This window comes from Acanthaster planci, linkage group LG08 (assembly GCF_054643075.1).
Source record: "Acanthaster planci isolate LZ-2023a linkage group LG08, COTS_SCS, whole genome shotgun sequence".
In the NCBI taxonomy this organism is placed as follows: Eukaryota; Metazoa; Echinodermata; class Asteroidea; order Valvatida; family Acanthasteridae; genus Acanthaster; species Acanthaster planci.
This window is the reverse complement of record NC_141784.1, coordinates 1,557,282-1,571,907: the sequence shown is the minus strand read 5'-3', so window position 1 is coordinate 1,571,907 and position 14,626 is coordinate 1,557,282. Positions and strand designations below refer to the sequence as shown.

At 42.3% G+C, this 14,626-nt stretch overlaps 1 protein-coding gene across 7 annotated transcripts in view; it reads left to right on the top strand.

Moving 5' to 3' along the window:
• The window catches only part of LOC110978088 (uncharacterized), a 67,478-nt gene that overhangs the window by 31,213 nt on the left and 21,639 nt on the right, over window positions 1–14,626 (top strand). For 5 of the 7 annotated variants that reach the window (XM_022232779.2, XM_087140303.1, XM_087140302.1 and 2 more), the window contains 4 exons: window positions 9,825–10,211; window positions 10,781–10,963; window positions 12,343–12,468; window positions 13,559–13,708. In XM_022232779.2, the coding sequence (XP_022088471.2) occupies window positions 9,825–10,211; window positions 10,781–10,963; window positions 12,343–12,468; window positions 13,559–13,708 (846 nt within the window). Of the gene's footprint in view, window positions 1–302; window positions 413–989; window positions 1,851–2,134; window positions 2,234–3,627; window positions 3,738–9,824; window positions 10,212–10,780; window positions 10,964–12,342; window positions 12,469–13,558; window positions 13,709–14,626 lie in introns of those variants that run through there. The other 2 variants (XM_022232777.2, XM_022232778.2) reach the window with 2 other exon arrangements.

Sequence of the window (14,626 nt, the reverse complement as noted above, 5' to 3'; positions counted from 1 at the left end):
TTTACCTCTCTCCTATCCAGAGCCATGATTATAGCCTTTATTAAAATCGGATTTCCCCAGCTCTTAATAATGACACTGCCACCTGTTGGCGAAAAATGGTATCCCGTCGCGTGCGCTCATGAGAACGTTAATGCAATCTCAGGAACTTCTGTCTGCAGTAGCTCTGTTGCGATTTCATTTTGTGTTAGGAAACCGTTCTTATTAAGAAATAATAAAACTCAGAATAATGATACTAAGAAACAATCTGGTAACACGGGATTAGAAGATATTACTGTACTGATTGTGTTTTGTATATTTTACAGTCATGTGTATACTACTCAGTACCGACAACAGTATCGACTCCGAAGGCGAATTATCACTGAATGTTGCGAGGGATGGGAATACAGATCAGTTACGAATGACTGCCTGATGCGTAAGTGTTGGAAGACGTGATTGGAACGGGGGCAGAATAGACAAAGTATTGGCCCACTCGAAAGTAGCATCCCGTCAAAAATCAGGTTTTGGCCTTTCTTGTACCGTTGGCAAAACTCTAGGCTCGAGTAAAAACCTAAAAGAATAACTAAAACTTACACGCTAACTCTAAAATAATCCTGAGGTTTATGTACATGTAGCACGAAATGTCGGTGCCCCTTTACACGGTAGCCGGCCATTATAGACAGGGGTCTCATTTATGCCCCATTATTTGCACCGATTGCTGTCAATTCCACGCTGAGGCAATGGACGAGGCTACCGAGAGGGACATGGAATACGGTATATACTAGTACATCATCATTTGGGAAACAGACTTGTTAGAAGCCAAAGTCCCCCTCCCATTAGCGTGTTGACTTGTAGCGTTCCCTGAGGGTGACACACTCTACAGCATTTGTTTTCCACGTGAAATAATGGCTAGCGTTGTAAAGTGCACAATGCCACTTTTTGCGCACTGCTAAAGGGATTAAAATGTTTAGTGATAAATTTAAATCTAGAAAAAGAATGATGTAAAATTATGTTACATTCTTTTCTTGTAATGATTAAACCACACAAACTGACAAGCTGGCTCGGTAGTGTTTGTTGTGTTTTATTCTTATTTGGTTCAAAAAATCTGGTCCCACAGAAACCTAGAATCCCTTACCTTAATATGTTGTCGATTGGGTTAACATGACTTTTGGACGTATGCCAAGGCGTGACATCAAAAATGCCTTTCGGAACAGTTGCACATTCGTGGGATTTTACGCCGACAAAAGTCCCAGAGGTGGAAAGATTATGTATTTATTGTATCATTATTGCGTGTCTTATTTTGTGTTGAGCTTGTGGGTCATGGATCAACGGAAGTCCCTGGAATGCTCGACATTTAACAAATTAGAACACCGCGTGTTTACATGGCATGATGTTGATTTATGGCAACGGAAACTGCCACGGTATACAGGAAGCGTATTTCGGCAGTTGCTTGCAAAAAACCCAATCCAAATCAGCTTTGTTCTTGATGAATGCATCACTTCTCTGTGAACTGTCAACCGACATAGCCCGACTTTTCGAGTTTTGCCATTCAAGCAAATCTCAACAGTGATTTCTGTTACGTGCACATTTCAGGGCCAGGCAACCATTCCAAATACTTCACTGTTTTGGGTAATTTTAAACGTGACAATTTCGGGACACGGTTGTGCAAGGGAGGACCACTGGGAACATTACTCTGAGTGCTCTGCAAGCAATCGAAATAAAGGGAAATCGACCTTGTCCAAGAAGACATTGCAGCAGCACTGAACGGTGATGTTGATCCACACTCTCACTGTAGGCCTATATTTCTGTCTCCTTTTGGCGCCAAGTTGGGCTTTATCAAGTTCCGATGCCCACACGTGTTTGCGCACGGAAACGTAAGTGGTGTTTTTACAATTTTTCCTTCTGTTTGCTGTTTGGGTTTTGCTTTTTGTTCAGTGTTTTTTTTTCTGCGAGAGTATGATTTTATAATAATCTCATTTGTACTTCGTTTGTACTTGAGGGGACGACTACTCCATTCTAACAGCAAAGCAAGCATCGAAGTTTTTCCTTCGGTTTTGCCCTTTTTTTTTAAATTTACTGATAACAAAATTTAAGGAAGTAGAATTATTAGCCTAGCTACCTATAAGTTAATAAGTTTGATGTTTACATAAACTTCCAGGTACAGGACATCCTACAGCGGAACAGTATCCGTAAAAAGACGGCAAAATTACTCCATCGGGTGTGGTTTCTTAGGCTGGGGACGATGTAAAAAGCATCGGTAAGTCTATCGCTGTCGGCTGCTACAACTGCTATGTTCCATTATAGTAGGGACAACCGCCCTACCTGTCGAACGGCCCGGTAACCCCAAGTTCTTGTAAGTGTATCGTATTTGAAAACATTTGTTATTCAAGTTCCAGGTACATTCGTGCAGTGGGATCACTTTTGTGCTCTTTGAACGGTCACTTTTGTCTGTTCTCACATAATTTCAACTGTTTAATCGAATTCAAACTGTGAGCACACATTTTCGGCGAGGAACGCTCGAATTCATTTCTAATGCGCAGATATCAACATGACCGTTTTCAACTGCGCATAACAATACGTCTTTAACAAAATCAGAAAACAACTGTCCTAAAACAATTTTGTCTTTTGCCATGCAATGGCAAACCATGTTGAATTTCGGCAAATCTCACTGTGACAAGAGGCACATGGTTCCATACTTTCTCCTTGTAATTCATAAAATGTCTTCTTTTTTCAGCGATTTTCTTAAAAACTTGCTTGACTCATTAAAGGTACACACAAAAGTAGGAGGAGAATAACGGTCATCCTTGAAGTTATCGGGATCAATTTCGCATATTGAAAATTTAGAAGAAATGTGCAGCTTTTCTCCCCTTACAAATAAAATAATGATCTGACTGCGGACCCGTTAATGTTTAAATTACGGTATCAAGCTGGAGGTCGTCCCATTCTTTCCCCTGAGCTCGAAGGCCTCAATCAAGCATTGTCGAATCAGTATTTTAAAACGACGTGTACATGGTGAACAGCAGTTGTTAAAACTGAAAGGTGATTCCTGGTCCTAAGTATAACGAAAGACTGTATGCCTCTGCCATTCCAATTAAGGAAATTAAGGATGGTTAGGTGGCAAAAAAAGAATTCTAAAGATGGTTGCATAATGATGAATTTTACTGATCAAATGTGACCTGCGAAAGGCGCTATGAATTTCAGTGTTGTTCGGATGGTTCCTTTTGTTGCATCTAATGATACTACAGTAACTTTGCAAATCGTTAAACTTATTTAACAAAATCGAATGACCATCATGGAGCATCATTTAATTCCACGCCGTATTGAATATTCGAATGCTTTAAATGAAATGTAAATTCTTTTAAAATAACTGGGAAAAATCTATTAAAATCTAAGACCAATTAAACAGGCTGCCGTAAGACAACACTCTCCTAGCCATCTGTTCAAAAAGCACTTTAAATCTGGTGCTTCTTTCATTTTGATTCCTTTTTTATCAAAAAGGAACTGAAGGAAACTGTACAAAGACGCCCGGTTTCCTGTCTCCCATGTAGTTTTCGTGATGTGATGCTGACGCAATGTGTGAAAGTGCGCATGGTGCGATTGTTGCCTATAAAACGTGTCCATAACCCAAGAAACATTTGATTTTCCTTCCAGTTATGTCTATAGCACTGGATACCGACAGCGGTATCGAACGAGCAGGAGACAACGGAGAGTGTGCTGCACAGGTTGGCGGTACAACCCGGCAAGAGATAATTGCCTTCTGCGTAAGTTGTAATGGTCATCCACGAGGCGCCTACATATCGAAATGCAACGGTTATTGAAGTTTTTCATTTTCGATAGCTTTCGAGAATTGAGACAGAACTTGAAAACTATTGAACTGCATGTTCGAAACCCGTCTAAATCGGGCCACCCATGTAATACCAAGTGTTGAATCGATGCATTCGTGTAACACGATGGTGTTTTGTTTTCAAGTGCATGGCATGAACTGTACACCTCAGTGAAAGCAAGAGTGGATCCGGGGGGGTGCAATGGGGGCTAACCCCCCCCCCCCCACCGATGAAGTATTGTATGGACATAGCCATTTTGTTCAGGAAATTGTTTCTGAGCAGCTGCTTAATTGTGACTGGTGCGATCAGTTAATGCAAAAGTGCACCAGGGACGCTGGTTAGGTTGCCCCCTCCCGACAAAAAATTGGTCTTAATCCGGCCATGAATGGAAGCATGGCTTACCAAGCGCTAACTTTCTGTTGAGTAATAAATAATTATCATGAACTGAAACAGCAACTTTGCACTTTTTACAATGATTAACCACGCACTATGAGCGGTAAATAAGATCAGTAAATAAGCACAACCTCCAACCCATAACTCTCTCGGTGTCGACTTGTCGACGTGACGGCCATCCTGCATGCCTATAAGCTTCTGGGCAGCAAATAACAACGTTTTCTTGCTCGGCGCAAGGTTTGACGAATGAAGTCAGCACAGTGGTCGGTCTTTGGCATGACAGCTATAGCAGACATGGTATTCATCATCTTCACTCATCCCAATCTCTTCTTGGATTTATTTGTGCTGTGACTTCTACTGTACATATACCGCCTAGTAAGTGGAGATTTTAATTGTGATAAAACACTTTGGACTAATGAATTATAGTCGATTTAGCAACTAGTTTCGTACAATTATAGTAGCCTTTAGTTTAGTGATAATGAAAGTTTCAGCCACAGCACTGTTTCTTTTCATACTCATTTGGCCTATCCGAAGCGTTTTGTTATTGAATTTGGAAATGATTTGCAAAATGCCGATTGTGAAATAATGTATAATGCAACACATTCACATCTTTAATTCAAATGTTCTTACTGATTCTTTTGTTACAGTAGCCATAGTTACGTGGACAGTTTCTCTCCCTGCTTGAATCAACGCTCGCAGGAGAAAATACATTTTTATGACGGAATCCATACCTTGGAATGCGCAAAAGGTCGAGGTATGCAGCATAATTATAAGTTTTGATTTTCAAGTGGCTCAACAGTTTGTCTTGTTTCTGTAATCGTTTCATTTATCTCTGGATAACGCAATCAAATACCAAGAACTGCTCTCCCAGAGGAAATACGCGTTTCCGTAAAGGTTTAAAAATAAACCCTGGTAAAATACCGGTAACATTCTGGAAAAAACACACCGCATCAGGAGTGAAAAAATCCCAATGTCAACTCGAGTAGGATTGGAACCCAGGTCACATGGAGTCAGTAAGGTATCGATACAGGAAAAATGCGATGACGCGAACTTAACTCTGCCGCACTTACGATTCATGAGAAAAGACATGATGGGAAATGGGAAGTAAATTAATCAAGCTCTTCGATAAGATTTTGGGACGTACAGAACATCTCTTGTCGGGCTTTAATTGGGACAAGTTGTGTATCTTTGATACCCATCTGCACGAACAAATACAATATCCACGTTTTCGAACAAACTTTCATAGAAATTCACTTTATATTCCCCAATCTCTTTCCTTTTGGTTTACAGATTTCGCCAGAACTGATGATGTCGCACGTGGATGACAACTTGTTGACGTGGTGCTGTGACGAGTGTTGACCTGATTCGGACGCACAACCCAGAAATAAAAAACGGGACTGAAATTAACCCGACATCAAAAGGCAACTCCTCCGTAGAGTGGCTTTCAGCTTTGTTTGTGTTAATATCTCACGCATTCCGTGGGATTTCTGAGCTGCAGCTACTTGTCAAAATTAGCCTTACCGCGGCAGCCATATAAGCCTGGTGTGTTCGTTCAGAGAAAAAAAAACCCTTTTCATCTCTCCTGAAACTAAATTGACAGAATACAAGGATGTCTTTCCTCGTAAATTGGGTCAATCGAGGCCTGGTTTGTTTTGGGAAATTTAGTAGCCTACGGTTTAGCATTTATCTCAAAAATCATTTGAAAAAAAAAGCAGCAAGTGACGTAGTAATGGCGGGGCAGTAAGAAAGTCTCCGGGAATTTTGTCTCAGTTTTAGGAATTGAAAGGCCAACTCTTTAGCAACGTTATTAAGACAGAATTTCTACCGATGGCAAGGACGATGATTACAACGACAAAAAAAATCCCCATTTTACCCAGACTTAAACCTGACATAGGCCGCGGCGTCACCGCAGCGACAGAGCTTATCTGCAATAAAAACCTTTGCAGGAAAAGGCGCACATTATCACCTCATTTCATAGCTTCCTTTTCCCGCCTAGTATAGCACTTGCCTTCCGACCGTCCCCCCGCCCACCACAGATTTCTCAACGCACCGCTGTAGTTTTATCAGTATTTAATATCGTTTTGTTTTTCAGTGATTTCCTCCGTCAGGACGTGGATCCGAAAGGGGAATTTGGTTTTTCAATTAGTCCTGTAATCAGAGAGTTTACGCTGGTGAGACGAAAGTTCGTACCTAGGGTAACACGGTATGATGACAGCTTTGGTCTGATTTGTCATTGTAGGCCAACCACGCTGTTTTGTATTAAATCTGTTGGTTTTCTATGCTCTCTAAATCGAAAAGAGTGAAATTAAGAACGAGACGTTTTAGAGTGAAAATTACTCTGAATTTAGACTGAATAAGGCTGAAAAAAGCGCCTTCCAGAGGAAGCTCGAGTGAAATGTCAAGTAAGTTCCTTTTCCCGAAAACCATGAATGTTTTACACGAGAAACCCCTCCGCATTTCGTAGACAACTAGTGATGGTCAAACCTAATATGACGAACACAACCGTCGCGGGGAAGCTCATACAGCCACCAGACGGAGGTGACCCTCACTTTTCCTCCGTGCAATTTTGTTCATTCAGAATAACACCAACCGTCAGCGAGTTTTTGTAATATATTCGACACCTGAATCAATTCTTCCAAGATGTTACGCAAATAAAAGATGTAGTCTCTTGGAGCGGTGACATTCGTTGATTTCCTAGGGCCGGTGTCTCAGTGTCATAATTTTCATGAGATTTTTTTGTAACCGTTTTTTTATACAGGAATGTGACACTTACGAAATTGAAGACAACGTCCAACGGCAAGTCATTAACTGACCAGGAGATCTGGTTGAAAGTCGAATACATTTAATGTGTGATTCTGTTGTTTTAACAGTATCGATACGTATCAGTATGATACATGTACATGATATGTCAAAAATCGATTTACTTGCCTCTGTCAACTCCAGTCCTAATACATAGGCCTACTTCAGTGTTGCTTACAAATCACTGAATATTCCTTTTTAAAACTTTTGCACTTTTGTTTTTTTATATTTGCCTTGGATAACTTTCTTTGCAAATATATTTGTGATAAAGGAAAATATTTTGAACAATTCGCGCTATCCTGTAGACTGTGTAAGCAACACGCCTCGCTCTAACCCCACGTATGGAGGAACAGTCGTATCCCAGTCTCAGGCATCGGCTGCAGCCATTGATAGTACGAATCTTGACCGCAGCTTGGCAACGGCAAAGTTCGAAGCCGCAGCCGCTAGATACTGGATCTTGACATGGCTCACACTTGTGGCACAGCATGCAATCTCAATGAGAACACATTCAATGACATTAGTGTACAGTGTACGTGTACTTTTGTGGCATGGTTCGAAGGGTTTGCCCTCTTTCTGTCTTGGCAGTCAGAAGGGGCGTGATATTTATTGATCCCCGATGCAGTGAACTGGTGCAGGATCGGATAGTCAATACCGATACCTTGTAATGTTGGAAATGTGAAATTTTGGACTATTTACCATGCATGTACTATGTCTTGAACTTGCGCCGTCACGGGCCCACGTGTATCCCTAGAACTGTGAGGTCCGAGACTCCGACGTCCGACCGCCGCGGTCCCCTCCCAGGTTCATGGAGGACGGTGGACGTGGAACGCCACAGTTCTGGGGAGCGGGACCGTGCGCGACGTATCCTACATCAGTACATGACCAGTCCTTATTGAAGTTTTGTCTGTAAGTAGGCCTACACTACATCATTTGGTACAAGGACAAAGAATTCACTGTCATGACTGTGTTGAAAAATCTCTCACAGGACACAGCACACTGCAATCAACCCTGCTATGATTAAGCCTGCCCCTGTTATTAAGTAGAGAGGACACGTCGTTTCTGAAGTGGTAAAAATATCTCCAAAGATATTTGGATTAATCAAACAGAATTTGTGGTTCTGCAGTACTAATGTTAAACTTTTAAGAAACAGCCTACAAGACGTTTATTCGTTCCATCCTTGAATATGCTTCATCCTTATTTGAAGTCAGACATTCATCTCCTGGAGCGAGTTCAAAGACTGGCAGTAAGATTCATCTATAACAATTATAGCCCGTTACCAGGGACAGTAACATGTACATCACTTCTCTGAGAGCATGGGTGGCTTACTCTATAGCAACAAGGAAAAATCAGTTGTTTAGTCATGCTCAGTAAGATTCTGAATAGCATTGTTGATGTACCAGTACTGAGTAGAGGCTTTTGTCACTACAAACACGCGATCATCTCGGCGACACAAGTATAAATTAAACCAACTATATGCCTGAACCAGTGCCTTCAGCAACAGCTTCTTTCCACTGACAGTCAAGGATTGGAATAGTCTCTCATCTACTATTGTTGAATCTGGAAAAACATCGCATGTAACCTTTAGAGCCGACCTTTGTAATTGTTTAGTGCTTGTAAATAAGGCTGCGTCCGAATCTCATGTCTAGAGCTAGGTCTAGGTCTTCACTCCATTGGAAATGCGTGGAGACGCGTAGACAATAGACTTAGCCGTAGCTCTGGAAACCCGTTTCGGACACGGCCTAAGCTACTGAAAGACACATCTAGCTCCACCCCCAAGCTAACCTCAAGTTGGTGTGATGTTTCCTGATGGAGGCTTTGCCGACTATATGATTCAGAAAAAGTAACATTGTCTAAGGACGTTTTCCAATACTCAACTCTGTCTCCGTCTCAGGCTTCGTTTAGGAAACCAATCCTCGATTGTGAGCCTGAAGTGTTTAACTTTAATTGAAATACTGTAATGTTTGGCTGATGCTTTGTGGCACTTTCAGACCTACATGTACTATTGCGCTTATAACCCCAAAGTCGGGAAGAAAAAAAAGCAGTTGAAGCCTGAGATGGAGCTCAAGTCGAGAATTGGAAAACGGCCTTGGACTTTGGGCATTGTTGTCAGCTAACAGTAAACAGACTTTCTGCAAACTTTGGCAGCCCATATGAAACCTAGGAAAAGTTAATTATTTGAACTGATTCCTTGAAGAATTTGTATAGCTTTTTGTGTGTTGCTGTGTATTGATCACCGGGACCAGAGGGCCTGCGTGGAGCGCCCTCCCACATGTCCCAGAGGACATGCTTTGTTATTTAGATTCAATGACAATGACAATGAATGCACAAAAGGTTTTACTCGAGCCTATCCTAGAGGAAGAAGGAAATGCCCTCTAAATTGACGTTGTACGCAGGCCCTCTATCAGCTGTTAAATAGTCATGTTTATTTTATTTACACATGTACATATATGAGCATGTTGGAGATGAATGGACACATACATGTATATGAACTTTTTTTTTACCTCATGAATGATGAGCTTCTTGAAGCAGACCCACACATCCTGTTCTGATTGAAATCTTTGAAAATCCTGTATAACATTGTGTATCTGAGTAGACAGACTGCCAGTGCCCGAGTACCGTTTGGCTGAGTTCCAAGGGTCCTGCTCCTTTTTGGAGTGCTTCTTGTACACAAATTAATAATCCTGAATTTACTGAGACCTGTCAGTAACTACATCACCAAATTTCCATTTCTTTATGTGGCATTGCCCAGCACAGGATCACCTTTTGAGAGGGCTTAGTCCCGTATTTGGCATTATTAAAATCGTGCACCAAACCTGGTTTGTATTTTTCCAGCTATATGTGACCCGACCTGCATATCAGGCCAAGGTGTCTGCACCGCCCCCAACACCTGCACATGCTCCCCAGGCTACGAGGGATCCCGCTGTGAGCACACATGCCAGGCAGGGCACTACGGCCAGAACTGCGCCTCCACCTGCAGCTGTCAGAACGGCGCGGCATGCGACCCGGCATCGGGGGCGTGTTCCTGCCTGCCGGGGTGGCAGGGGAGCACCTGCAGCCAGCCCTGCGCGGAGGGGTTCTACGGAGACCACTGCTCATCCAGTTGCCAGTGCCAGCGCAACTCAAGCCAGTGCGACCACCAGACGGGACTGTGCAGCTGTCACAGTGGATGGACGGGGGCCCTGTGCGATGCAACCTGTCCTGCAGGGACCTATGGTGAAGGTACCGTACAGTTTTTCCTACATGTACTTTCAACTTGTCAAAATTACTTGGCTATAGCCCGCTAAACTTCTGCACGAGTCCCTGGTAGTGGCTACAGCATTCCCAGTGTTGTGTGCATTTTCAAGTCCCCGCCAAGTGATTCAGACACAGCCTAAGATTCACATTATCATAGCCATTGGAAAGGGAATTTCTGTCTTGCCAAGTCCAGCTTTTAAAATCTTAATGACTCCAGTACTGAATTCCACTTAGTATGCTTAATATTTGGGGAATTAGTTTTTTGCTTGGTTAGCCTTACTTTGGGGGAACAATGAACAGACGTGTTGAGTAGAGTGAAATTTCGTAGGGAACCCAGGGCTTTACATATTTTCCAAGGGTGCACTGATTCAAGTTAACTGTGGCTTGTGCATAGATTGTGGACTTTGTAAAATTTCAAATGGGGCAGGGGATGGTGGGGAACCACCTAGGAGACACAGACTTTTGTTGGGGGGGAAGACACATACTCCCTATAGATGTCGTTAAAACACCGGTGAGGAGTGGTCATGAGTGCAAGTGATGTGTTCTCCTTGTAGGGTGTAACGGTGTCTGTGGGTGTCAGAATGGAGCATCTTGCCATCATGTGAATGGTAGCTGCAGCTGTCAGCCAGGCTGGGAAGGCACGATGTGCGAGAATGCATGCCAGGAAGGTTTCTACGGCAACGGATGCTCAAATACTTGTCAGTGCCAGAATGGGGCCCACTGTGACAAAGAAACAGGTACAGTGCAAGTATAGTCACATTCATGATTTGTACACTGTGGTTGGCTACTTTGTAAAACAGGAATTTTCTTTACTGCTGTTGGGTAAAAAAGTACTAAAGAGTCGACAATTCCTACATTCCCAACAGTTTTATTCGTCACTTTTACCTTGTACCCGTCAGCCATATTTGTGGTACAAGTATGTGCCTTACATGTGCTGTTCTTAACAAAAATTTCCTTGCGTGGAAATTCGGGAGTGCATGCATGCTGCGACGTGACATAGAACACAACTTAGCCAGTGGGGATTGAAATTCAGACTCTAAAATGCATAATTGCGTATACATGTTATATTGGTTTTGCATTTGCCTGCTTGGCAATGAGGATTGTCATGTGAGTGGCACAGTCCATGAAATAGGAGTCACGGCGGTGCTGTGTGGAGAAAATTAAACTAAGGAGCCACTGGCTCCTAGGGAAAAAAGTTAGGCGCCAGGTCGATTTTTTGTACACGCTGTACACACACAAGTTAGACCTACAGTATGTACAAAATCTGACAAAGCACACAGAAACATTTTTCTGTCAGTTATCTGCAGGACAGACAGGCTTTGGATTTTGTGCTTGTGGAATAAATCAAAAATGGCACCCATGTTATATGAAAAAAAAGCTGAAAGAAAAGACAAAGCATGTTTGTTCTCTTACATTCGAGTATTTTGTACTTGAGACCGGACCAGCATGTGCATAGACTGCTTGTGCATCTGGTAATGAATACAAGCAACATCCCAGCTCTCCATACCAGTCGACTGGGGTACCTAGTACCTGTATGTGCGTGAATGTACCTACATGTAGCTAAGCTGCAGTATAACTGACAAGGTGGGCAACTAACGGCCGCAAATCATGGTTGCCATTGACAATAAGAATTAAACATTGGGTTGCACATCATCATTTTTTAGGCACAAATGCAACTGTTTTGGTCGCACCGTACAGCGCTGAGTCACAGTGTCATATGAACAAAGGAAAAGTGTTTAAACAAGTTAGTATTTTTGTCATTGATTAAAAACCACCCACATAACATGGTCTGGACCAAAAGAGTATTGAAGTGTGACTCATGTAAACCAGGAAGTGTAGTGCAAATGAATGGGGTACACCTGCGTTTTGGTTCACACACTGATTTCCATGCTAATGCCTTTTACACACATAATAGTACGCATGACGTATTCAATTTAGTTCCGTAAAGGAAAGTATATACTTTCTAACGTCTTTATGAATATTTTTTAAAGCCAAGTATATATACACACCAATAAAGATCTACTTTCCCTTGAGGTGGAGCTTCATTCGTGTCTTGAATGGCACCTCGTTATCTAGAATTTGAGAGTTTTCAATTGATTCATTTTTGGTTGTACAGGTCACTGTTGGTGCACTGCTGGCTGGCAGGGCGATACCTGTGGAGAACCTTGCCAGGGCAGCTATGGCTTGGACTGTCAACATCTCTGCCAGTGTCAGAATAACGCTACCTGTGACCCGGTGAATGGTAAGTAAGGGTGCAGGGTAACCATGTCCTCCTTTTGAAACATTTCTCTCCCATCGTACTTTTTACGTAGTCAAATTCATTCCGTGTTTTGTTACGGCTTTCACTAAACAAGTAGCTTTTTCGTTTGCATCATGCACACTTGTTATCAACCCAAACTAAAAATCTGTCACCGTTTCGTCATGTTTTCCTTTTCCCTGCATTGTATTTTTTCAGGAGTTTCTGGCTTGACTTTTGGGGCAAGTGCTCATGCGCTTTCTCAAAGGAAGCCATCAGCTTCTCAAGTAGTTTCAGTTAGTTGAACTAGGGCCGAGTCAGATCACATAATTGGAAACTTGACCTGAAATTTGAAAAAAATACTTGGCTGTACAATAAATCTTCGGGCAGCCCAAAGCCCACAGAGAATGATTTATTGATTCATGAAACATCATATATAATTGGTACAATAACTCAGGATTAAATTGTAAACATAGTTAGAACTATTATGTGGGGGAAATTAAGCTGGAAGAAGGCAATTTTGTTAAAAAAAAACCTGAGTTTGTTCTGTTTACTTGCATTGTATTGCACTAAGAAATACTTTAACCAAGAATAAAGATTTGCATATTCAGTAAATGATTTAACATATAAATATTCATAAATATTGTAAGGGCCTTTGCTCAACAAAAATATAACAATTTATCCCATAAATAAATAATTGTCTGTGGTGCTAGATTATCCCACTGCATTGTTTTCTTTAATGCAAGAGGCCCATCACAAGGCACAAGAGGCCACTGAATATGCTCTTGCATTCAATGTGAAAGATGCATGAACCCGAGTCAGATGATGGGAGCTACCCAAATGCACCCTGTATGAAATGTTGGATCTTGTCTTCCCCCTTGTTCTTTCACATTTACTTTATCTGTAAAAGAACGTAAAAAACCCCAGACTTTTACATGGTTGACACAAACAAAAGCTCTCTCGCCTTTACTTTAAGGTTCGCAAGCATCACCAAGTTTCTGTGAGTTTAATTGGTTATGACAGAAACAGTGAACTGAACCGCTGATGAGACATTCATGTGTGTTTCTGTCTTTATCCACCTGATTCTGCCAAACAGGAGAGTGTAGGTGCACACCTGGCTGGATTGGGGAAGTCTGCAATCAACCTTGTGACCAGGGATCCTATGGCACCAACTGCAGCGCCACATGCCTGTGCCTGAATGGCGCCGTGTGCAACCACGTGACTGGGGCATGCTATTGCACAGAAGGTGGGATCTTAAATTCTCAGCAAATCCGAAGAGCAAATGATTTGGCCAGACATTTTCTGCAGCCACTTATGAGCCTATTACTGTACATGCAAACCTTGAAGTGTCCTGGGAGGGGAACACAGCAAGAGTTAAATTACCTTGTAAAAGATCATGAAGCAGCTAAGGTTAAGGGAAATGGTAGCTTCTTCTGCTTCAGAGATGCTCTCTCTTGTCCACCATGAGCGGGACCAAGATAGGGCACGGGTTTCCGAGCAACCAAGGCTTCTACCGTAGGAAATGCACATTCTACAATTGCGTCGCTATCAACAAATGAACACTCTGCACCAAAATCACTCTTTTCAACGAAACAGACTGAAAGGTGGAATTAAGACTGACGTGGTTTAATTGTATCAGTACTTGAGGATATTTTCATCCTGGGTTGATTTCCAGTATGCAGGTTGACAGGGCGGGGTTAGGAATTTAGCAGAAACTAACCATTCTTACTCCTCTGTCACCGTGGTTCATTCGAGTAGCTTGTGGCCTGGTTCGACAACCAGGTATCATATGCAGATCCCCTTGTTGGAGGAAACCAGTAACGGGTCATGAACATGCTTCTAGGCCAAGCGCACCCTTGCAGTCAGTACATCCAAGCAGCCACCTTATGCAGTGTCGTAGTCGAGACCATGGCAAGACCAGACACAAGCAACAGCGTGAACAATGACAAAGGGATGTTTTTGTTGCAGTTCATTGGAATAGCTCGCGCCATTGGATTCAGGCTCTACATCTTGTGTTGGTCTTGTGTGGTATTGTGAAGGTCTTAAGTGGTCTCGATCACAATGCTGACTGACCTTATGATGTCTCCAAGGTAACAGGAATCTATCTTGTGGCAGTTAAGGAGAGTTTTACTGTACTACTGGAGCTACCCACATACATGTGTAC